Here is a 26,291-nt window from a genome sequence, read left to right as displayed (position 1 = left end):
TAGCACGTTGTTTTAGCTTCATATAGATAACATATTTATTGAAAATCTGCTTCACCAACAACGGTGAAATCATGACCAAAAATTACAAAACATCATGGTAGTTGGCTTTATAAAAATAAACTGCAGGAGTATGTCTCACCAATTTGTACTGGTCTTTCTTGCCCCCTCCCTCCTTTAATGGTGTACGTTATAATCTTCAGCATAATACCATTCTAGAAAATTGCATTCCATCCAAAAAAATGCACTTGTTTTTCCTTAGCAGAGGTCCTTAAAGTGACTTTTCCCCCCCGCCCTCCCCAACAATAAATATAGAAAATAGCCTCTAAACAAATAAATTTTAGTTTGGTCAGCTTAAAAAAAAGGTCCATTTTCCCCCTGTTGGGATATGTAGTGACTAAGCAGCCATTTAAACAGTATTCAAGTCTTTGGTGGCTTTGGCTGCTTAAAGCTGCAGTTTTATGTACAGACGATCAACTGAGGTCCTTTTTTTTTTTTTCTCTCCAGAAAACCAAAGACTATGAGATGATGTCAGGTGTGAATTACTAGTACGATCAGTGTCGCATTCATGGCACCTTCACTGGGAGCAATCCATCGCCCAGGAAAGCAACCGGTAAAAGGAGGTCATCTTTGGCAAGCAAGAGCTTTCACACAGAAGGCGTCTTTGGTGGATGAACCTGTTGCATAAGCTGCGGTCGTTTCACTCGTGGTTTCCGTCTCTTTGGCCTGCTCTTCGCTTTGTTGATCTGCACCACAAAGAATGCCAGAACCACCATGGCACCAAGAAAAGCAAAGACCGGAATAGTCTGCCCTACATCCTGGTTGTACCGGCCAGGCATTATACCTAGAAAGTCAAAGAGGTTTGGAAGTGACTAGTGACTGCATGAGCTACAACATCTTTGCAGCACTAACACTATCTACCAATGATCCAATGGTAACTCTTGTTCAAAGACGAAACAGCTATTAATCAGATTACATTTCAGACAGGAAGATTAACAACTGCAGACCGATTAGTGAAAATAAGACAGGAGGCTAACATTACAGAAAAGCACCAGCATTTCCACCTTGACCTATTTGGGCACATGAAAGTATAACCCAGATTTCCCCTGCAACAACAATCTTCTGTTCTGTATTAGAAGAGAGATGCAAATGCTTGACCATAATTTTACCACTAAGTAATTTCTATAAATCACACCAAATCCTGATGCCACGAGGAAGTGATTTTGTGCTTGCTCCAGAGACCATGCACGCACATGGCAAGGATGAGTTATAGAACCAAACCCTTTGTTTTTACAGGGTTCTTTCAGTCTAGCAGCTCAGACTGGGAAAAGAGCACGCGTGAGGCTTTCAAACCACTTCCAGCTGGGTCTGCAGTGTCAAGCTTATAGAGGAGAGCAGCCCACCATGAGACTGAAAGCTGTTTCAAGTGCTCTACATCATTTGTTAGTGTAACACCTTGCCCAAGGCACCATTCAGACAAACTCTTCTGGACTCTGCTTTTGTGCACTCATGCAAGGAATTTTAATTAGCAGAAGATATCTAGCCACAGTTCCCAAGGACAGGGACTGCTGCTGACACCCATTGGTCTGAACAGCACCAAAACAAACCCCAACTACCCAAAAAGCACCCACCAAAATCCTCCTCCCAGTATGGCACGCATGCTTTCTTCTGAATAAACTATTCCCATGCAAAAATATTTCTCTTAGGCTTCATCAGTCAGCCTTTTACAACACAGCCATACTATTATTTGCTTGTTTTTCACAACTGAAAATAAAACATGTGGCCTCTCTTCTGGCTGCACCATGTTTGGGTTTTTTTCAAAGCTTATACAAAAAGCAAAGCAAAACAGCAACTTTAAAATTTTTCAAATTTACCTCCAGGAATGTCCCATGCTCCACTTTCTCCGGGGGACAGTGGTCTCACTTGGGGTCGGTTCTGTCGAAAACTGGGCAGAGCCACTTTATCAAGGTCAATTGACAGTAACTTTTGATGTTTCCAAAGGTTGCTAGAAGAAATGTAAAGACAGAATTGTATGCCCACTTCAGTAATGCGAGGAATTTTGTAGAAACATCTAGAGAAAGTGACAGTTGGAACCTACAAATAACTCACTAGTTTGGACCCAAATGATAATCTGCTCCATTCTTTAGGTTGTGCAGTTTGCAGGCCTCCAAAGTTAAATTCAGATGCCACAGGGACACACTTAGATTGGCAACTATTTACCAAGAACTCTCTCTCTTGCATACAGGCTACCAAAAGTTACCAGCTCAGCAGACAAGTATGGGCTGTATGCTGACACATTTTTCCTTCAAGTTGACAAAAAATACAACTGTCCTGGTTTCAGCTGGGATAGAGTTAACTGTCTTCCTAGTAGCTGGTACAGTGCTATGTTTTGAGTTCAGTATGCGAAGAATGTTGATAACAAACACTGATGTTTTCAGTTGTTGCTCAGTAGTGTTTAGACTAAAGTCAAGGATTTTTCAGCTTCTCATCCTCAGCCAGTGAGAAAGCTGGAGGGGCACAAGAAGTTGGCACAGGACACAGCCAGGGCAGCTGACCCAAACTGGCCAACAGGGTATTCCATACCGTGTGACATCACATCTAGTTTAGGAACTGGGGTGGGGGCGGGGAATCGCTGGTTGGGGACTAGCTGGGTGTTGGTCGGTGGGTGGTGAGCAATTGCCCTGCGCATCATTTGTACATTCCAATCCTTTCATTATTACTGTTGTCATTTTATTAGTGTTATCATTATCATTATTAGTTTCTTCTTTTCTGTTCTATTAAACCGTTCTTATCTCAACCCACGAGTTTTGCTTCTTTTCCCGATTTTCTCCCCCATCCCACTGGCTGGGGTGGGAGTGAGCGAGCGGCTGCGTGGTGCTTAGTTGCTGGCTGGGGTTAAACCACCACAACAACAGAAGGCAGTTAGGCGAGCTGTCCAAGAAGCTGCATCAGAAAACTATTTCAAAGGCACACACTGACAACAGATTTAACCAAGACTGTTCACTCTAAGTTGGGATCACTCAATCACAGTGGTGAACTGATTTGTGAAGCTATTTTTAAAATCCCCCCAGTTTCATAGTGTAGCTATAAGGTGAGTCAGAATTATTCAGTGAAGAGACATTAATCATTATTTCCTCTTTGCAATCTGGTATTTCTCTAGGAAAGACATTCCAGTTGTGCCTTTCAAAAGCAGATGGAACAAATAGTTCTTCAGCTGAACTCAAAATCAAGACTTGTTGTATAGCTCTAAGAAAGATGTATACTAACCTGGGGGCAGTTTCATTCAAAGGCTGTGGTTTGGCCCAGGACAGGTGAGGACAAGCAGGAAGGGACCGGGGTTTAGGGTCTCCCAAGTGAGCCTCGAGCACCTTTGAGTATCGATGCAAATGGTTACCTGCAACTCACAGCAGAGACAGACTAGGTTACCAAAAGACTGGTAGGATAAGAGTTACTGACATTTGCCTCCAGCTAAACAGACTTGCTGTAAACCCAGGAGCTCTCTACAGTAATGATGACTTGTAGCTAAATCTTGGGTTAGAATTAACTAAAGGGTACCTTACAAAACAGTAAGACTGTGCACCTACGATGGTAGGTAATCCAAGTTTTGCTGGCAGCCTGTGAGACAAGACTGAATGGTTTACACACTCCATAGCAAGTAACTAGAATGCTCCCTAGCAGAACCAGGCATCTGAAAATTCCTACTCTATGAACAGAACATTTTCTTCAGTCAAATCACAACTATATCATGAGAAATCCCTACAGAAAGTGCACTCTTCTATAGTAAAACAACAGAACATTGTAGAGCTCACACCAAACTAATGTTACTGGCATATAACTCAAGGGGTCTGCCTCAGTCTTCCTAAATTCCACCCTGACGCTCCCTCAGCTGTGGCTCTGCTTGGTAGTTAAAGCTCTCACCTTCCATCCGCTCGGGGAGAGAGTAGCCAGCTCCCGATGGCGGTCGCTGTCTGTTTTCGGAATGGCTGAGACTTGGTGGCGTCACCCCGTAAGAAGTGTACTGCAGGAGGGAATCCAGGAGCCAAAAGCAATCTGTGGATTTCATTGCCCCAAAACAAGATATGCATTACGCTACGTTTAAAATGGCTTACACCTTTTTGTTAAGAAGGCTGTAATGACATTTAGAACTACAATCAGTTTTCCTGGCTCTTGTTCTTCTCCTTCTGAAGTTCTAGGCCCAATTTCAGAAAGATGCAAATTTCACCACCCCACCCCCAATACAAAAACACAAAAATAATCTGTTCAGTCTTAAAATATCTTCTATTGTGTACCAAATCAGGCTATTTGGGGGAGTAGGACATAAAACAGGTCTCAAATACGGGAATTCCAGGTTATGCAAGGCCATCCAAGTCCCTGCAAAAACTATGAGGTTTTTTGGTGTGGAAACCCAGAAAGCTCGGAGCTTCTGATATAATTTTTAAGAGGGTAATGGAAAACCAACTATTTTTTTGAAAGGACAAAATAAATACCTTGCAAAGAAAAGTAAGAACAAGGTAGTGTTTTCAGTGGAAAGTTATGACTTATTTGCTTTCCCAAGCTTAAAAGGGAAAAGGTTCTGGCTACATCCCAGCTAAAGCAAAAGCAGTACCTACAGCAGCTGTGGTACACACCAGGCTGGGAGTCAATGCCACAATATACTTGATCATGGTTTTCCTTTGCACGTCAACAGCACATGAACTCTCATTTTGATTCTCTCCTGAATTACTACTACCTTAATCCAGAGCTATCCCTAACGAACAAGCAGTCCAGCTAGTTAACATCACAGTTCTCCAAAACTTCCATTTGCAGGAATAGGACAATGCCTTATCAGCTATTTCCACTCTATAGTAAACTATTTTTCTCAGAACTGCTTCCCCCAGGAACAGTTGGCTGGGAATGGGAATTAATCTTCATAATCCTGGTGTCCCTTAAACCCTCACCTTTGATTTTTCAAGAGGTCAATCAGATTTTAAGGATTTATAGTCACAAACGTTAGGAATTTACCTCAGTTAAAGCCACCGATGTCTCTGCAGGAGACACAACTCCTGGTTCACAACTTAAAAGCTAATTTAAAGATTTCTTTAGAGCCTTCCAATTTTTCTTGCTTCACAGGTCACACTGAATTTAACAGCATTAGGGAGGTCACAAAGTGTCATTTTCTATTACTTAATTTAAAGCTAGGAATCTTCTCTTATGCTATGAGCTTTCAGCAACCTACAGCAAGCACACAAGGCACTGATACATTGGGTGTTATGGCAACTCATTGGAAGCCACCCAAAGACAGGTAAGGAGAAAGTGGAGAACTTTCAAAGAAAAAATGTTTGGGAGAGAAAGAAATGAGCTACAGAGAGCTCCCTTAGGCAGTAAGTTCCTTCAAACTTAAATAAATTAGGCAAGGGATGGATTACCTAACCCAGTATTTTAAAATGTCAGGGACAAAAGCTTAAAAAAATTATAAATGTACTTTTCATCAGAAAAGGAAAATTCAGGCTGAACATCACATTCAGTGGAAATGCAGAAAAACACCTCACGTATTGGGATTATCTTTGGCCTCTTGAACCACAGATCTACCAGCTTGTGCTTTACATGTCATGAGAAACCCAACCAATCTCTTAAAAATTTGAAAAGTCAGATGAGACAAAGTGCTAGAAAAAAGGTTTTATAAGGACCAACCACAGTGTGTAGGCAAAGAGAATGGCTTCTCTGGGAGCCACAGGAACCACATGCACACACAACTCGCACACTTGCTACCCAGAGTTGCAAACAAATGCTTTGAAAACCCAAACAGAAATTCCTACTTTCTGACATATTTACACCAGCTGGTTTGTGTCAAAGTAGAATAACCTGAAAATAGCAATGCATAACTGAAATGTTGAACATTACCATAAATACTCACAGGAAACACTGCAAAGGGAACAAGGCAAACATTGCAAAGCGAAGAAGGCACGCTGATGAGCAAACTCAAAAGATAAAATCCATTGTACTACATAAACATTCTGAAAATGAAACTGGGGAAAACGTGAAGGGATCCCCTGATGGCCTCCTCACAACTTCAGATCAAGCATGTGTAACTGTTAGTGCTTTCTGGAAACAAACACACCCCAGAGAAGCAAAAAAACAAACCAACCAACTCCAACACCCTCTCCCCAACCCCACCGCAAAAAAACACTCAAAAAACAGCCCCCAAAGCTTGTGGAATGGAAAAATAGGCAAGGGGCCTGGGAGGAGGAGAACGCTCCCATCTATCAGAGGAGCTATTTCATGTGGGGTGCTCTTTTGTTGTAACTGCAGCTTACAGCATTTTCAGTAGAGCTCTGCAGAATTGAAATTAATCCCCAGTTAGGAATATTCAGAGAGTCCCTAGAAAACAGCTACTTCTGATGGAAGCTGTAAAAACCCCATAGGACAGTTGTCAGCTTCAGACAGTACCTTTTTCTGCATGTCAAAGCTTACACACCTTTCTGTCGATGGCTGTCATCCAAGCAATTAGAGTCCCCGTACAAAACAATTCTGCCACCACCTTCGGAAGGAACTTGGTAAAGTCCCAATATAGGGACATTTTCAATTACAGCAGTCTCCTGTTTTAAAACTTCAAGACCTAAAGCAAAGCACAAATAGATTTCATAGCCTACAAAGCATTAACATCAACTTACCTGTAAGTCAACACAGCCTACATTCCAAACTTACAAATGCAGCTATGCCACTTTTCATGTCACGCATTTATGCAAATGGTTTTCAAAAACTCCATGATGTTATGATAAACATGAAACTGCTCCAAGACCCTGATTATGAAGTTTCCTACTGATATTAATGTTTTTCTTTCTTTGGTGGAGAAGCAGAAAAAGACCTCACAACCTGGATTATCTTCAACATGCCTGAACGAAAAATCCTAATATTTTCAGCAACAGGTTTAAAATGAAAATGTTCTGCCTTACAAATCACCTTATGTTGTTTTAGTCCTTCTGCAGAATTCTACAGGACATAGTAGCTTCAGAATCAGCCATCACAGTGCACACTGCTCTTTGCCAACTTACTTTGCTGCCATGCCTACCTATTCCTACAAGAAAATCTACTATGGAACTAACAAAAGAAAATAGTAGAGACATTCCATGAAATGCAACATCTGCCTCTCTGTAAGCAGCAGCTGCAAGACAAAGGCTTTGACTGAACTCATTTAAGGCAGCTGTTCAGGAGAAGCCCATTTTAAAGACTGCTGGGTTTGCATCTCTCTAACTCTGCAGTTGCTAGTTAACCTTGTGCTTCATCTGTTCAGCTTTCAATTCAGGAACAAAGAACAGTATTGTTTAGTAAGGTACCTAAGCCAAAAAAAAAAAAAAAAAAAAAGGAAAAAAAAAGAAGAAAAAAAGAAGAAAAAAAAGAAAAAAGAAACTCATGTGAGTTTTCTCACCTTCTCCCCCACCCCCGCTTTAACCTTTGGCAAATTTTACTCCCTCCTCTCCCCAGCTGCTCTTTGAACTGGCAGGCAGAGCCAGTTTTCAGTACATCCAGCCCCACCATTGTTCAGAGATCTGCTTGTCAGCCTTTTCTGAAACACTTCTACCTGGACTGTAAAGAGTAATTTTTAAAGGAGTATCACTGAAAGGCCTGCCTCTAAAAGCCCTGCAAGTATCCGAATAATAAACTGGCAATCTAAAAGACATGTTTGTGAGATATTTACAGTGACAACTGAGATAACTGATGAACAGAAAAGATGAAAAAAGCACAGGAACCTTCCCAGTATGAATGGGTACATGCAGAAAAACCCAAAGGACACCTGGCTATAAACTTGCCATTTGTACCTTACAAATCCATCCAATCATTTTATCTCCTGTGAACTGAAAGCTCTAATAAACAGCATGAGTGAAAACACCCTAATTCACAAAGGAACTAAAATGAAGTGTAGAAAGCTGGTTTTAGGTTAAAGGTTTCCCGCCTCTAACACCCATTTCAAAAAATAAAATAAGACAAATTTCAAATGCTACGTATTTAGTCTCCTTTACTTGAGACACTGCCTTTAGATAGCAGAAGCAAAACACAGAGCTCTTTTGCTTCATGAATTGTAATGAAAAGGATTCAACAGAAAAAACAGGTCTTGCAGGCTACTTGTCAAATTGACACTCTCTCTCTCTCTCTTACACAAATACCTAACTCATCAGCATACAGTGTTCCATGGATATCGTCTTTCCTCCAAAAGGCTCACACAGATCAGCTCCTTACTGTTCCAGAAGATTTCTCCACTAGGTAATCACATCTACTGCACATTGTAAGTCAAAAATACAATGAACTTGCTGATCTTCTCTAGCAGCTGCTGGGTTATATCAGAAGCTATACATGTGCTTCTGCTCACACACTCAAACCCTCTACACCCACATACATGAACCTGACCTGCAACACGCTAACAGTTCCGGTCATTTAGTCCTACACAGCACTTTCTACAGGCTCATAAAAAATGCATCTTTTTTTTTTAAATGGCCTGCTGCCGTTACAGTTCTGAATTATGACCTCACAAATGAAAAGATATTCTGATAAAACTGAAGAGAATGGATATACACAGAGAACAGATCACTCAAGTCTGAGAGCACAGGCTTTCTGCGTGCCTAAAATTTTCCCTTATGAAAGTCCAGGAGGTGACATTTTGTCTACCAAAATTTTCCTTACCTTTAACCTTAGATCACCACAGCTACCACAACATTCACACCAAATCTAGCAATGATTAGGGGATATATTTCAGTAGCACTTGAAATTTGTGAGAAAAATGGACAAGTAACACAATTATGACACAATCCCCTCCCCTCTAAAGATGCATGACACACATACACGCAGATGTGTTTACATGCAGCAAACATAATAAAAGACTGCATATATACACTTGGATATTGCTGTATTATATAAAAATTATATACAGAGTCAAGACTGCATATATACACTTGGATATTGCTGTATTATATAAAAATTATATACAGAGTCATATTTGCAGCTGCCTGATAGGCATCCAACTACATATTCTAGGCAAAACAAAAAAATACCTACCTTGTCAATGTGCTTTTAAATTAATTGTTTTTACACGTTTAGACTTTGTAACTTTGCTTGTGCACCGACTACAAAGTTCTACTTAAAACAGAAAAAAGACAAGAAAGCACATACCTTGATCCTTGAAAGTCTGTGCAATGACAATGCCATCTTCTGGAAACTTTGCAATACTGCATCCTGATGCGTAATTCACTGAAAGACATCACAAAATTGCAGTTTAGACTAGAAATTACACTCCCTCCCTTCCCACCATATTCCAGTGAGCTGTTAAAACAAGAACAGCAGAAAACATTCCCGGGAACACTGCTCTGAATTTGCATATTTTGACCAATATGTGTATTCACAGAGAAGGCATTTCTAAGCACAGCTTTTGCAGGTTCATCTTTACATAATGCTTTCAAATATTTCCATTTTGGAGACTGACATTATCTTTTTTAAACTGAAAAACTTAAATCAAATGCCATGAGAAACACAGTATTTCACACTAACAGTCATTATTCATACTACAGAGAACCAGAGTCCTTCAATCAATGCTGGTGAGTGTATAGAGGCCTCAATGCTGGTGCCTTCTCTTCTCACATTGTGCTAGTTTTGGCTGGGGCAGAGTTAATTTTCTTAATAGTAGCTAGTATGGGGCTATGTTTTGGATTTGTGCTGAAAACAGTGTTGACAATGCCAAGATGTTTTCCTTACTGCTGAGCAGTGTTTACACAGAGTCCAGGCCTTTTCTGCTTCTCGCCCTACCCCTCCAGCGAGGAGGCTGGGATTGCACAAAAGTTGGGAGGGGACATGGCTGGGACAGCTGACCCCAACTGACCAAAGGGATATCCCAGACCATATGACGTCATGCTCAGCATATAGAGCTGGGGGAAGAAGAAGGAGGGGGGGGGGGGGGCGTTTGGAGTTATGGCGTTTGTCTCCCCAATTAAGTGTTACGTGTGATGGAGCCCTGCTTTCCTGGAGATGGCTGAACACCTGCCTGCACATGGGAAGTGGTGAATTAATTCCTTGTTTGGCTTTGCTTGTGTGCCTGGCTTCTGCTTTACTTATTAAACTGTCTTTATCTCAGCCCATGAGTTTTCTCACTTTTACCCTCCTGATTCTCTCCCCCATCTCACTGTGAGGGAAGTGAGTAAGCGAGTGGTGCTTAGTTGCCAGTGGGGGTTAAACCGTGACCCAAATACACTTTCCAAATGAACCAGTCAGAAGACAGATTTGGAAACAAAGCATGAAAACATCAAGTGACTTGGTCAGAGTTAAAGAAAGAGTGGCTAGACCTAGAAAGTCAGAAAACAGTGAGGTCACAGACCTGTGGCCTAACCACAGAGTTTGAACTTGAAACCAAACATACTTATTTGAGGGGAAACAATTCAAAAGATTACAAGAACAGGAATTTGCAAAACATCTCAGGATGTTGTGATGCATGTCTAAATTGGCATATTCCAAGGAAAAAGTTCCTATCAATCTTCTTCCTCCAAAATTTCAAATTTCCACATAATTGCAAAATTAAAACCAAAGGCTTCATCTTAGCAACTAACATTTACAGTCCAGACAAATACAGACACACCCCAATAATACTCTTCAAAGTATCAGCACCTGGAATGCAAGCCTAAGCTGAGTACATTCATTATCTGGTCTGAAATTTTTTCACATACAGTCTACAAAGGAAGGAATAATTTAAGCATGCTTATGAGACTCTTTTCACTGAATCTGAGTAGTTCCCTTGACTCTCGCTCAATCTCATTCTCATAGAAACTATTTTCCAAACAACACACTGTAGCCTGTGTAGGCAATGGACTCCAGTACTCACTCTCATGATTTGCCATGGTAAAATCGCCTTCATACAGCCCGTCACTAAAGGCCATATTCCAGACAGAAAGCAGATCATTGAGAGCTGGTATATTAGCACCTCCAGTATCGGGCATCCACCACTGCCTGTAAAAATTACAGCGTAACACAGTTTATTAGTATACAGAATATACTCCTAGAGTTTGTGTAATGAGAAGTCAGGTGTCTTCCCGCACGCAGGCTTTTTCAGAGTCACTTAAATAATGAACTACATCTCAAAGCCTTATTTAACTCCAGGAGCATGTGAGCAGCTGTCTCTTTGACACCAGTGCTTTTGAGCAAAAGTTAAGTAATACTAACATAAAGTTCTCAGCGCAATTCAGTTCCATGGAAAACTTCAATTTGCTAGAAAGAAATTCAGTCTTATGCTCTTTGTTTGGCTAAGATGAGGCAAAAATGACAGTCATGTAACCTGCTTCTCATTTTTCTAATGAAGCAAAACACTAGTTGCTCACGAACCGCAAACAGATCTTTCCAGCTTAGCAGTAACACAAAACAGGCTGACAACTACAGTAATTATGACGGTGATATTGGTGTATTTTCTCTTCATATGATCCACTGGAATAATTTCAATAATGGGTGCACAACCTGGCAGTACTATTTGCAATGCACATTCTCTTTCTAATCTGCTCCCCAAAAGTGAAAACACAACCATTTGCCTTTGTCAGTCTCTAATTTCTTACTTCTTTTCATTGTAAATGTTTTTCTTGGCTTTAAAAGAAGATTACATTACCATAGAGGCCTTTGCAGTCATGATAAAACAGGTAGTTATTCTCCTTAAGCTGCAGCTTAAGGTCAATTGTGTTCTTCAGGTAGTCCATTCTTACAAGTAGCATGCAAGTGCTGAAGTACAGCATATCACATTTGGGATTTTTAGAGTAAGATGTGCATAAAATGGCAATTCTATCGCATTTTATTTTCCAAAGAACTGACACAAATCAGTACCTTGTGTTTTCATCATAAAACTTGACTTTTCTCATCACGGATGTGTTGTACCAATCACTAAACACTATAAGTGAAAGTCCGTTATCAACATCCCTCCTCAGCTTGGTGATCTCCTCAGGAAAATACTCTTCCTCACTGTCCACCATCAGTAAAGTCCCTGTGTGTATAAGCAAAAACAAGAGTTCACCAGGCTGACAACTGTAATGTTATCACTATTCACACAACCCACACAAAAGTCAACGCAAGTGCACATTTTGCACAATATCTGGTCCATGTGCCCTGCTCTAGCAGCTTACCTAAAGAAGTCACATTTAAGGATGGGAAACACAAGACAATTCAGTTTAAAAACGTATCCAAAAATTAGTTTGGCAGCACAGTATGCTTTTTAAGGGTGTTACTTACGACTTATGCTTGTGTGATCTCATGAACTGAATGCCCACATATGTCAGGTGTATATTTTGAAGTTTGGTCTCACCCAAATGCTCCATAAACCAAGCCAAACTGTGGCAGAACAGGACAATCAGGAGATTCACTGCTGATACAAACTAAAGTGCTAATGTAGATGCACCCTAGTCAGAAGGTTTTTCACTGCTCCACTTCTAAAGGTACGGCGCTCACCACTGCAGATTTGCAGCCAAGTAGACAAAAACTATTCCGAAACTTGGTTTGATTCAGACCTTGAAAACTACAGCTGCATTTTAGTAGACCTGACTAAAGTGCCGTTGCTGCTTTCATATAACCCTCTCCCACTGCTGCGAACAAGCATAACCTTCTCTGCCATCACTGAAAAACACAACCAGAAAAATACACTTTTATTCCCTGAAAACATGTTTATGCTTCTAGATTGCTTCTAAGTATCAAGCCATTTTGCTTCTTCACTTTCTGACTGCCCAGAGAGGTGGTGGAATTTCCATCCTCAGAGACAACACAAATCTCAACAGGATAATACCCTGACCAATCTGATAAACCACTGATGCTGGCCCCGCATCTCATGGTCCCTTGCAACCAGGCCAATTGTATGAATCCAGGTAGTCTGCATTTGGAAAGCCTTCTGATAAAGATCCTGTAGAAACCATGTTAGTGACATGGACAATGGGACAGAGGGCACCCTCACCAAGTTTGCAAACAATACAAGCTAGGGAGAAATGGTAGATGGACCACAGATCACTGCATTTTTTTGCCCCTCACTTCTTCCCATTGAGGAAATTCTGGAAGCCCAACAAACTACAAATCAAATGAGGTACAATGTAATGGTGAATCAGAGGAGAGAGAAGTCCCCTAATGCTGCTCTCTATCAACTATAAAACTGGTGGTCTCAGAAGAGAAACTATCTTGCTACTTTTTTTAAGGGCTACCATTTTTATAGAGAGTTGCACATCCACTGAACTCAAAAAGCAATGGTGAGATATTTACTGAAGAATCAAGATGAACAAAAGATTACTACTGACAACATTTCTAGAACTAGAAAACTGTCAGGAGAATGCACCCTCACTTTACAGTCAACTGAAGAACATCCCAGCCCAAAAAAGGTGGTCTTGTTGGGGCATACTGGAGCAGAAAAGAGCATGGACTGCTTGGTTTGTCCCCTGCCTGGCAAATCTATTAAATCTCCTGCCTGATGAACACAGAAGAAACAATCCACATACTGCTTTGCTATGGTTGGATGGAATACCTTTCCCCACTCTTTTGTCTGTCCACAAAGATCAGTGTTTTAAAATGCCACTCCTGCAGAAAAAAAAACCAACCAGAATGGGCACTTTTCGATTTTAGTCTGCTATTCACATCATGGTTCAGTCTGACTGTGCCAAAATCTTTGTGGGACTGAATACAAAGGGGCTTTTAACACACTCAGAAGTGGGCTTTCCCTCTCATTTTTTCATGATAAGGACAGAACACTGCACTAATTCTACTAGACTCCCAAGCAAGCTTCTGCAGCAACACTTCACACAACTAAGTATCAGCAGATAAATAATAAATATACCCACTGTTATAATATTTTTCTATTACCATGAGAATTTTTCTTTGTGCTCCCACAACATTTTTGGTCTTCCAAAAACCAGGCCATTTTAGGAAGAAGCTAACAGCATGGAGAACAAGGCAATTAACTCATGCTTACCATATTGACTTGCATCAAAGCATGTAAATGGTGAACCAAGAACCTCAACAAAGTACCCCATGCTCCTTAGGTGCTGGTACATGTCCCTGAAGTTTGTGTGGATATGGTCACCATTCCTTAGGAAAAGAGAAAAGTGTTGAAGACGTTTAAATCTGGCATGCAAAAATCTGATTTTAATCCTCTAATTACAGATTACTTCCTAGTTTCCTTTCTAAAAGGTCAAATTTTTTCAAATGATAACCTGCAGTTTTCCAAGCACCATCTCCTCCTTGCAAAATTCTTCACAAGTTACACTGGTTCCAAGTACTTACAGAGAAGTTAGTTATACAGTTAAAGCTAGAGATTGAGCATGTTCCTTTACAAAGCACAATTCTACATGTTTGCGCTGCACCAGAGAAACACTGCTGCATTAAAGCCAGATGGTCTTCACAGGACTTCCTCCTCACAAAAGAGCCAGTAGGAGCAGTTTTAACTACTAACTGGAAGAAACACATGGGTCCACCTGTAAATAATTGCTGAAACTCAGCAGAGAGTTGCTGTCCATTTGGCACATCTGCATGCTCCAGTAGCTTTCTAAAAGGCTATGTCTTGGTGACTGACACAATTAATCCTCACTTATACACTGTTGTACGATTCTTCCTGTGGGTGGTTTCCATGATGAAAGAACACAGGTTGGCTGAGACTCGCCCTCCTTCAAAGACAGTCTCCCTCAACAGACAAGGGATTTCTTTAGGATTCAGTCTTTCAAATTTCTCATGGTTTTTTGATAAGCGAATGCTAAATTGGCTAATAAAGTGCCCCCCTTAACTTCCTGGGAGAAATTACAGCAGAAAAGAAAAATGCTACACTTTGAAAGCCAAACAAAAATCTCAGTGTCTTAAATGTGCATTTTAAAAGCTTTTCACTTAATGGGAATAAAACCATAGAGCACACAAAAAATCCTGCACCAAAAGCATGCATTTTCATGGATTTCTCAGAAAAGATAATCGCACACCACACTGCAAAAGGCCAGAGCTCTCTGGCATTCAGTAAAGTTATCCCGTATCATTAACACACAATCAAGAAATACTGATTTAATAGAACCTGAGATAAATACCAATCTAATGGGTCATTCTTCATTCTCAAATTATCCCTGGGGAAGTATCCTGGTGGATAACGGAGATTATGGTATTGATCCCAGAGGACTCGCTTACTACGAGGTGGAGTAGGAATAATCTTCACTTTTATTGGAAGCTTCACCGTTGAAGTCTGCTCTGCACCGTTCTTAGACTGCAGGACAGAACACACTATAGTGAAATCCTTTTTCCCCATGGGAACATTCACCATTTAACTGTGGATTGCAAAAGACCAAAAAAATTGAGGTATCAAATCTACTTTTAGTCACCTGTGCCAGCTCTGGAGACAAGGAGATGACTTTTGCTTTAAACCACCATAGTATTTTTTCTGCACTCAACAGTTTGTATTTATGCTCAGAGTGTAAAATACTTAACATATGTTAAAACTGTGACTTGTTTCAATTGTTCAAAACCTTAAAAACTTCTCAGGAACAATTAAGCATGGTTCTAGAAGAAATAAATTTAAGTAATCTCTTTTTCAAAACACATTACTTACAATTCACAATAAGCAAATGAAATTATGAAGTCAGTCTCAAATAGAGGTTTTCTGATTCTAAAGCATATCCAGTTCACAGGTTAATGCTGTTCTCAACTATAAAGATCATTATTTGTACCCTTCAGTTTCTTGACCCCAATCTAACTTAACACTTCAAGTGACAGCACCAAAGCAACCCCTTAAAAAGAAGGTATTTGTTTATCGGGATGGAGTTTTAATAATTATTAACACAGAAAAACCAAAACGCACAGAACTTACTTCATTTTCTGCAGGGGATGATACTGTGATCATAACATGACCTTGAGCAATGCCTTCCCAAGATGCTGCTTTCTTTGCTACAGAGATGGAAATTGCTAAGTATCCAGACCAAGGCCACAATACAGGGGAATAGGAGAAAGCCACTTCGATATTATCCCCATTTTGGGGGAGATAGGGTTGCCAGTCTGGCTGTGAAATGAAGAATACAGGACACTGGTAAAACAGTATTTGCAGTCACTAATTTTTGCACACAGTCCTCTTCCTCTGCACAAAGAAATAACACATCTTAGCTTTTCTGAAGATTATGTCAAATTTAAAAATGTCCACAAAGTCCAAAAGGTTGATGTTGTGTCAGTGAATCAACCTAATCATGACAGCCTTAATTATCCCTATAGGCTTTTCAGAGGCAGTACTCTCTAAGAAGCTATCTGAATAGCATGCTGCGTAAGTGCACCTGTTTTAACGTTTTGGGGTCCTGTGCAAAAATATATTGGTAAGAACACAAAATTTCGTTTTGGTAACAAAGAAAGTTAAGGCTGCAACAGATGCAGCCAATTACATCAGCTGTGTCTGAGTATTACCATAAGCTAATGACGTTGGGTAAGAGCTTCAATGCCCTTTAATGTAAGCTTAAATCTAAAACAGACCTCAGGATTCACACTAAAATGTTGAAATTAAGCTCATTTACATTGGCTAGAGTTTTGGGATAGGTGCCTTATTTAACTTGTATCAATTCCCAAATCTGTTCTGCATTTAAATGTACTTAAAAAAAATAAAAAATTTAAAACCTCCCTAGTCAATCAACATGCTCAACACCACTGCTGTAAGAGAACAGGTTTTGCAGCAGACCTTGGTAAGTCAATGCATTCCGGTCATTTTGACCCATGGAAGAGGCATGATTTATAATGTCAGGATTCTTTACTGAGATTACTTATGTTCCATTTCTCATAAAGAAAAAAAAAGCAAAAAAAAAAGAGAGGAAAGTCTATCCAGAAGATTTTAAATGCTATCAGAGAATACAAAGAAATCTTGAAAACTTACAGACAGCTCATGTTGACAAATCCTTTAAAATCAAACATTTTGCACCTCTTGCTCTCGGCAGTAAGAAATCTGATTTGCTCTATGAAATTCATAGCTAAAATAGTCTTTTCTGGAAATCTTTTAGCAACATTAATAGTCACGATGTGGAACAATGTTAAGTCTTACCTTGTCTACAATTCTCCCAGTGACTCCCATACCATTAAGGATAGTAACATTAACAATGGTTGGCATCCCTCCATAATATATGGGCTGAGAACAATAGGGCCACATGTAGGGACATTCTGTCAAGTCAATATAGCTTGGACTCAAACTACAGCAGGATGGAGGAGGTAAAATTAAAAAAAAATAATATTAATCAACAAACAGAAGCACATGCCGCTATACATAACTATGAAAAAATTACAGATAAAACATGCCAGTCATAGTTACTCTATCAAGCTCTCACCTCGCTTCCCAAATCTGCCCTCAAGTCTTCTTCCCTCCCCCTCTATTTTTTTTAAAAATTTTAAGTTTTGTGAAAAGATTTTTCACACACAAAAAAGAAACTTTTCAGCACAGTGAGAATGTTCTTATTCTCGAAAGTTAGAATTTAAGTACTTTTCTGTTGTGTTCTAGGTTACATTATTCATAACATCTGAGGCTAGAAGAGAAAGTAAATTTAGCTCTCATAGACACTTCAACCCCTACACTGCTATAACTTAGGCAGAAAATACTTTGACTTTTCATCCATTCTCTTGTCAAAATTCATGCTTCAGGATTACGTAAGATCTGTGCAAGTTCTCTTTGTTGCATAAGCACAGGTTGCTCAACTGAGTTACACATGCATCACCTGCTCTCTTAAAAGAAATACAGCAGATTATAGTGTATCATTGATTAATTAAGGATTAAAATTAACCTGGCCTGTGGTTTATAGCTGTTGAGGATCTGATAAGCTCTCAGGAGATCCAACTTGCCATGTCCTTGTTCAAACATGTTGACTCCAGGAAGTCTACGTGCTGATGCAATAAGTGCCTGCTTCATACTTGCTGGATTCACCATTTCACGCTTCTGAACTGTGCTGAAATATGAAACAATAGATCACATTAGGTGGCCTTTATTGTAGAGTTTCTATTTCTAGCTAGTCTTGTTTACCATTCTGCCTTAACAGTAATTTGATTTAAAGAAAATGCAATAAAAAATCAGTTTGTTGTGAGTAACATCTTCTGCTCCTATTTACCTATTATTACTTGATTTCTCACTGGAACAGCTGAAGAAGAGTGACAAGTTTCTGACACATTTCTCTTAAAAACTAATATTACATGAATTTTTCTCCTTACAATGTGCTCCATGACCAGCAGTCATTACAATCAGGGAAGTATCTTCATATGCTAAATAACATATTCTGAAAATCAAAGCCCCTGTAACTGGAAACTTTCTGGTATCTTTCGCAACATGACCCTTGGGGGGGGAGGGGGGATACTTTGTTGTTCAAAGAAAAATGCACCATTTTATGGAGCAAATATGATAACTTTGAATTTTTGCTGTGTTTCTCAAATAAAGGTTTGTCTCATCCTTAGGTAGTAGCAATGACAAACACAAAGTACAGACTTGCAACTCCCACCTTCCTTTCAAGTTCTTCATTGTGCAACAGATGACTTATGCAACCAGACAATAGCCATAAAACCCTAAACCCTATAAAATTTACAAGTACTTAGATAATTATCTGCTACAGGTGCCTACTTTGAGCAGCTGCTCTTCTACAACACAATTGTCAGAGGCTCGGCAATTCAAAATTATTAAAAAATGTGACAAAATTAGTTCATAATACTCGTCTCCCTAGTTATATTTTCAAAGACGTAACTACTATTCAAAACAGTTCTCAAGTTTTTTCCCAGGAAACTTAGAGCTAGTCAGATAAAGTAATGTCCCAGGCAGAAGAACCGTGATTTTATCCTCCCAGTTTGTTTTCCTACATCTAAACGCAGTTTAGTTTTATTTGGTGGGTTCCTTTATAGGGCCTTTTATGACCCTCCTCCATCAGTATATTTTTAGAGATTCTGATTTAAGTCTTACCTCACTAACAAAGTAACAGCACCTGCCACCACAGGAGATGCTACACTTGTCCCAGAGAGCGAGCGGCATCCACCTTTCATACCAGAACCTCTCACTCCAGAGCCATAAGTAACAATATCAGGCTTCACTCTACCATAACCTCCAGGCAGCTCCTGTGAAAGAAAACAGACAGATTATTGCCCTAATACATAATGAACACTCGTTGCTTCATTTGGGCATTTAAACTAACTGCAAGTCATTCAGAAGTAAAATTATCAACTAAATTAGCTGAGGTTCAGCATCATGGAATAGCAAGTAACACCTAAGGAAGGATTCAAGCTGTTTATGACAAGTTCTAAATTCTTTCAACATTAACATTACTGCCAATTACTCTAGTATCTATGCTAAGCATGAAACCACTGACAAAATTATAACCACATTGCTATCTGGCTAATGGATGAGATGCAGCACAAACAGAAACATAAAATAGTCCCCTTAATCAATATCACAATGCAATCTCATCTGAGATCATGTGTGCAGTACCCGTCACCTCAGTTCAAGAGGCAAGCAAGTGCAATGTTACACGTAGCATCTAGAAATCCTAGGATTTTTAAACTAAAGGAAGGACAAGAGCCGGCCTTCATTTTTGCAGATTTAACCACACAGGCAAGTCCTTGCCATAAATCAAAGAGTACTGCACATCTTACAAATACATCAAGAATGTTAACAGTGGTCAAGACTAATGATGAGAAACCCTGCAAAGAACATTAAGCTTCTTGCTTAAAGACTTACAATCTCTTAACTATTCTGATCTTTGATGAAATGTTTTATCACTGGTTACTCCAACACATCTGCATGGTACTACCCTTTCAAAAAAGCCTCCCTTTCCCAGGCCCTTATTTTGGCTGCAGATGTGGCTGGCCATAGTCAAAGTATCTTACCCAAGTGGTCATTCCCCTAGATGAAAAGCGAGCTATATTATCTTCAAAGTCAATGCCACCTACTCCAATTACATCCATCTGGTCAGCAGGGTTATTGAGAGTCCTAGAACAAGTTGGGAGATAGGAAGACAAAAAAAAAAAAAACCAAAACACTCCAAAGCCTAAGACACAGTCATAAGTTTATCCTGATAATGAACATGCAGCCATCAGATTTTTGTCAGACACTCTTTTTAACCTCCACAGAAGCAAATTTTGGTCCTACTTGATACAGTTATACTTTACAAGCCAGAGCAACTTTTCAGACAGTTAGTAACTCAGTAAATACCAAACCATGTATCTTGAAGATAAAACAAAATCTGGTTTTAGGCATTTATTTTAGAAATACACAACAAATCATTCTGGCTTGATTGATCCCTTCTATATTCCTTAAGCCCAAGATCAGTACCCAAAGAAGTCTGCTCACACTAACAGGGAAGTGTCAGGTGGAAGTACTGCCATTCTTCTTTTACTGACTTTCCACTGTTTCAATGAAAAATATTTAGCTAAGTACTTCACAAACTGCTGTACCATTACAGCAAGTGATAAGTACAGTGGAAAGAGTTTAACTTGAGTCACTTTCTATAAACAGATTACAGAAAAAAGGAGAAGGAAAAACTTCCTGCCAAGCACAACTACTTCCAAAAACATGTAATAACAACATATTTGCTTTTCTTTGAAGCGGTCATTGAAACTTACCCATACAAAGGGCCGTCATTGCCAATAGCAGAGACCATGATGACGTTGTTAGCCGTCAGTTCCCACACCTACCCAAAAAATGTTTATAAGGCTCTGCCACCAAAAAAGAGACTTTTCTAACAAATGTACGCTCCATGGGGCCTGACATAAGCAAATGATTAGACCAACCCCTCTTTCTTACTGAGACTTATAAAATACATCTCACTGCTATACTCAGTATTAAGCTCCAAACTTTCTTAAGATTATGTGACCAATAACCCAGCCTTGACAGCAACACTGCTGATGGTATGTATTTACATCACACCAAAGGTAAAACTCCTGTCCAGAACAAAGCACTCCAGATGCCAAAGTCAAGTTATTCTGACTCCCCTCAAGTAATACTCTGGGGAGAGTAGTGAAGTCACTGTCAAACTAAATTTAAGTGCAGGTTATCATAATAAAAAAAAGGAAGAATTTCTATGCCTCAAATCCCTTAATTACCCTTTATGAAATAAGGTTTTATCCTTTTTTAAAATGTAAATTAATTAACTTAGTGCTTTCGAAGGACAGATCAACAATTCAAGGAACCATGACATTTACAAAGACAAAAATCTAATTCTGTCTTATTCTGGAACGAATCTCTTATCACATAGCTGAATCAACTACCTGTACTTTTTACCTATTTGCTCTTAAGCAATTTGCTGCTTAATTCACGCTATACATATTTTTACTATGAAATAAATTAACCACGCAGAGATTGGAAAAAAAAAAAAAAAAAAAAAAAAAAAAAGAGGTGGATTTCAGTTAAGCTTCTTGTACTAAGAGCCCACTTAGTTGCCTTCTTGGGGGTCACACTTCCTAGCAGTACATACAGCATTTTGTAAAAGGGCATGTTTCCATAGTTCTATGAATATCTGTGTTGTGTTTGGGTTTTTTTTAATCCATTCCTTAAATATATTCCTAAAACCCTGTACACTGTACAAAATTTCTCATCCAAATGAAACTCCACAGAAACTGTCGGCCGCACCAGAACCTGTCAGCAGCTGTGGCAAACAAGTAGCTCTGCAAGACTGACATTTGTGTGAATGATATAAACGCCATGACCACGTTACTGCCTCGTATTAACCTTGTCAACAAACGGATGATCCATGAAGTCTGGCCCACCAATACTTAGATTCAATACATCTATCTTCTTTAAAATTGCATAATTAAAGGCATCCAGAAACCAAGATGTATATGAGACCTATGTAAGAAAGAGGGGGGAAAAAAGCTATCATTGGAAAATCCAGTGATTCCACGACAATACAGACTTCAGAGAGAAGAAACAACACCAAAATAAAGAACAAAAGTGACAATGGTCTCTTAGTATTTCTAGTGCTCAGTACATTTGAGTGATCGCTCCAACATTATACAGATCAGACTTCCACACATTTTTTCTGAAAAATATATCAGATTTGGAAACTGTAAGACGTCCTGTAGTAAGTCTCTTTTAAACAGAAAGATGTATCCTTCCCATTTATCAAAGAAAGTATGTCAACATTTACAAGTACTTGTAATATTCCCAAAGGAAAGGATTAATACAGCATTAATCTGGAAAGGCAAAAATTGAAACACATGTAAAATAGCTACCTGGTTATTGGTGAACACTCTAAAAATGTGCAGTTCTGCATTTGGAGCAAATCCCTGGCATTCTCTCATGCTGGCTATCACACCTGCTACAAAAGTCCCATGGCCTAAACCTATCACAGGGAGAAGCAAACAAAATGTTAGAAGACAAACCATTTCATTGTCAAGGATTTGTACTGTTAAACACTGCCTATACCAAAAATCACATCAGTCTAACAGACTTTACAACAACCCACAAACACCGGATTCAGTCCTAGTCTTCTTGAATCACATTTTGCTACTGGGTTCAGTGGGGCCAGAATTTCCAGCACTGTCTAGCCAGCTAGCCAGCTGATGAAGCTTTTGAGTGACACACTCTCGAGCCTATCCACTCCTGATTGCTACCAATGAAATCAAGAGCCACACAAAGCAATCATGAGGGAAAAAAGTTATTTTGAAAAATGCAAGTCACAAGGCCAACATGTTTTTACATAAACTTCTTAAAAGATTTTTATCCTGATTCTGCAATAAACATATTTTGTTAAGGATAAAAAAATAAGACAAGAAAAGACATTTTTTCCTCCCCTCAAACAATAATTTAGCTTTGTGCTTTTATGTGCATTATATTTCTGTGCTCCAAATTTGCCAGTTCAGCAACCATCTGGGCACAGAACTAATAGAAAGTGCTACAAAAAGCAGGTGCTGCAATGCAAAGAAATACTACCCAGGATAAAACTATGGAGGTGCACACGAGACTGAGCAAAATATACATATACCTTGAACTCTAAAGGGATTAAAATGACTCACTGACCCAGACTGTATGAGGTTAATAATCTGTAAGAGCATATGGTCAGGGCAAGTTAGGGTCAACATATGAAAAAGGAACACAAACATACTGCAGAAAATAAAAATTTCTCTGGAATGTTGATAGGCACAAGCCAGCACATTGTTTGTTGGTGAAAACTATATAGATTAGAAAAAATTCACACAAAGGTGCCAAAACTCTGATTAGTTTAGGACTGCACAATAAAGAAGGAAAATGCTCTCCCTCAGAAGTATGGAAATATGTATGCACTGTGAAACAACAGGATACATAAAAAGGAATAGGAAAGAAACAGCTTTGTGGGGTTTGCTCTCACCTCCACCTACTTTGACAACATATTTATGCCTGCATAATGTCTTCTTGCCCTGACATTTTTCAAATGCTACGATGAAATGCCACACAGGATTCAAAGGAGACTTACACAACACCCTCCTGGAACCTTAGTACTCTTTGTTGAATTTGGTATGAGTATAAAGTGCTTGGGACACTGCAGAATTAAGCTTAAACTCTCAAGATACACAGTTTCAACAGATGTTAGCACCACAGCATCAATAGCAGTTTTACAATGGAAAACAGAACATGTCAGCATCAGGAATAATTGGACAATTGTGCATAGCAACTTACCATCATCCAAGGTTCTCTCATTAGTCCAGTTTGTTCTCTCCTTTACATTTTTGAAATGTGGATGTTTCTCACTCAGACCGGTGTCAAACACTGCTACTCTTACACCAGCACCTATAATACAAAAGCATCGTTTTTTCTGATTCAGCTTCATAGCAAATCTATCAAGTTAAAGAAAACTTTTGTTTAATGTTGCATGCAATTTACAAGCTCAGTAAGTTATAAAGAAAACATACTCCAATTCAGAAATTCAACCACAGATCATAAATATGACCAACTTCTCTTAAGTACAGTACACACATACACAAAAGAGCACTCCGTAGGTATAAAATGCACCTCAAAACAAAGTATTTCTCAACCCTTCCAGAACTGGCACCCAATGAGAGATTAACACATAGGAGCCAATTAGCCTTTCATTACACTTCACTTGTTTTTTCAAAGGAGGTAATTGTTCTAAGCCAACAGACAAAAGCATACCTGTGTAACCCATCTGCCAGAGGACATCTGCCTGCAAGGTCTGAGCAACTTGGCGTGGGATAGCTCTCAGCAAACGCCTGCTTGAATGTCGACCTGTTGCATGCCAGAAGCCAGAACCTAAAGAAAGACTTGCTCTTCTCAAGGGACGAGATGACTGCCATTTTTGAGTCCATCTGGTTTCATTGCAGTGCAACATTGGATCAGCTATGCAGAATGAGGATTAAGAAAAGAAAATACAGTCTGAGGAAAACCAAAAAAGGTTAGCTTTTTATGCAAATATACATATCATATTGTTACAACAAAAATTTTAGACAAGTGAGTATCCATTTTCTCTGACCAAAATCAGTAAAACTTTCCATTTTATCTACTACGGATATAGCGGTCCATTGTCTCTGATAACTGACTGCTGCAGAAGAAAAGTTTTTATGTTGTAGTTGGAATCATTGCCATGCTTTAGCAAAGGTATGACAAGACCATGACAATTTTATAGGCAAAAGAATAGATTTCTGTAAATTAAATGAAAACTGTAGGGCACTTCTCATTTGTTGTACTCATAAGCTGATGGCCTGAAATAAGGCTAAGAAAACTTTTCCAAAGCAGATCTCATGCAACCACACAGAAAATTACTTACACTCCAAATATTTGAGTGATCGGAAGACCTTCCGCTGAGGTGTTACACGCTTGATGTTTGGGTGATCTTCCAGTGTCAGTACTCCATCTTTCTGTTTCTCATTGATCTGAATAACTTCAAAATCACTAGGATAGTCACTGGCTGGGTTGTTGCGAGGTACAATCCTCCAGTTCTCAATATCACTACTTTTTAGTGCACTTGAAATAAATTTACTTCTAGCTTTAGCTGTGAAGTATCCATTAAAAGCCACAATATACTCTGGAACAAGAGTACAACTTATCAGAACTGATGTATAAGTAGCTTACTCATCCATTCACATCACAAAGGTCCAAATATTTCTTTTTTTCCTTTATCCAGAACAAATAATCACACTTTGAGGCACTTTATTTCTGCACTACATAATACCTTCTTCTTTTTTTTTTTTTCATCAGGAAACCTGCAAAATATGCTAAAAACCTTTGAAACAAGGTAGAATTGTAAATATAATGGAAAGGTGAAACGATAGCAGGGAGCAGGACAGAGGTAACAGACTTACTGTTACATCCAGCAGTCCAAACAACTGCTTGATACACCAATTCAATATGCTTCTTGACATGTATGATTTAAAGACATCCAGCCTCTATATGGGATGGAGCTTTAGTGCAAACTACTGACACAAAGTACAACACGCACGGACAATGAAGCCGGTCCCAACAGTCCAGTCCTTGATCTGGATTAGTGATTTGTGGACCTCAGCCCCAGTGCACATCACCACATTCACCACAGTAGTCTCTGGTGAACTACACACAGAAATGTCACTACGGACATCCTGCCTGCAAGCACCCAGGTGCACACACAGCTTCACTGCAGAAACATGGATACCTGAGGCAATAAGCGGGCGCAGGGTCAAGGCATCCTACTGCTATCCTTTGCCATCTCAGCAGTAGTATCTGCCTCACTTTGCCTTTTGTCTGCTCCCCTCGCACTTATCTTTGCAATTTTTCCAACTTTTTCTTGAACAAAAAAACCCACAGAGATTTCTTGCCTTTCTCTACCCTTCAAGGCCCACTTGTGGTTACATTTCATAAAAGAGCCTCAACCATACCACCCGCCAGGTCGAAACAAACAGCTGCTAAACACACCAAACTGACCAGACTTGCCCACCTGAGCCTTCACGCTTCATTTTCACTTTTAACATACTCGTTATTTCCTCCTCTCTTCCTTCTCTTGTTCTTAGAATCTTGTCTCCAGTTAAACCAAGAACCTTTGAAAAAAACTGTTTCTCTTTCTTTTTTAATATAGAGAGTTTAGCAGGTAACATGCTTCTACAGAAACTCTCTGAATGTTACAATTGCACAAACACCACAAATCAGTAACATACACTTGAACTTCACAGGGATTTTTTTTTTTACTGCTTAACTCTTTATTACCATGCTCCACGACTGTCGAAGTGAATTCCACTTTTAAAGTAAGGCGGGAACATCCGGGACATATGTGAGCCTCGTGAGAGGAATTCCCTAGTCTGGTACTGAAGTGTTTTTTGCCACAGAGTAAAATAACAACCAGAACAAACCAGATGTTTGCAAACTTCATGGTCATAGAAGAAAATGGTTTCATTCCAAAAAT

General features: G+C 39.4%; 1 protein-coding gene across 1 annotated transcript; it reads right to left on the bottom strand.

Annotated features, from left to right (window-relative positions):
- On the bottom strand, window positions 1-26,291 carry MBTPS1 (membrane bound transcription factor peptidase, site 1). The gene is made up of 22 exons (XM_049804363.1): window positions 26,096-26,291; window positions 24,687-24,944; window positions 24,056-24,259; window positions 23,582-23,692; window positions 22,159-22,268; window positions 21,656-21,772; window positions 20,551-20,618; window positions 19,816-19,918; window positions 18,896-19,047; window positions 17,739-17,900; window positions 17,009-17,153; window positions 15,803-15,991; window positions 15,030-15,202; window positions 13,934-14,049; window positions 11,818-11,974; window positions 10,835-10,959; window positions 9,139-9,216; window positions 6,452-6,592; window positions 3,916-4,047; window positions 3,265-3,391; window positions 1,872-2,002; window positions 1-841 (listed from the first exon to the last, which is right to left on the bottom strand). The coding sequence occupies exons 1-22, from the start codon at window positions 26,280-26,282 to the stop codon at window positions 645-647; spliced, it is 3,183 nt and encodes a 1,060-aa protein (XP_049660320.1). The 5' UTR covers window positions 26,283-26,291; the 3' UTR covers window positions 1-644.

This window comes from Accipiter gentilis, chromosome 7 (assembly GCF_929443795.1).
Source record: "Accipiter gentilis chromosome 7, bAccGen1.1, whole genome shotgun sequence".
In the NCBI taxonomy this organism is placed as follows: Eukaryota; Metazoa; Chordata; class Aves; order Accipitriformes; family Accipitridae; genus Astur; species Astur gentilis.
This window is presented reverse-complemented; position numbering and strand designations above follow the sequence as displayed.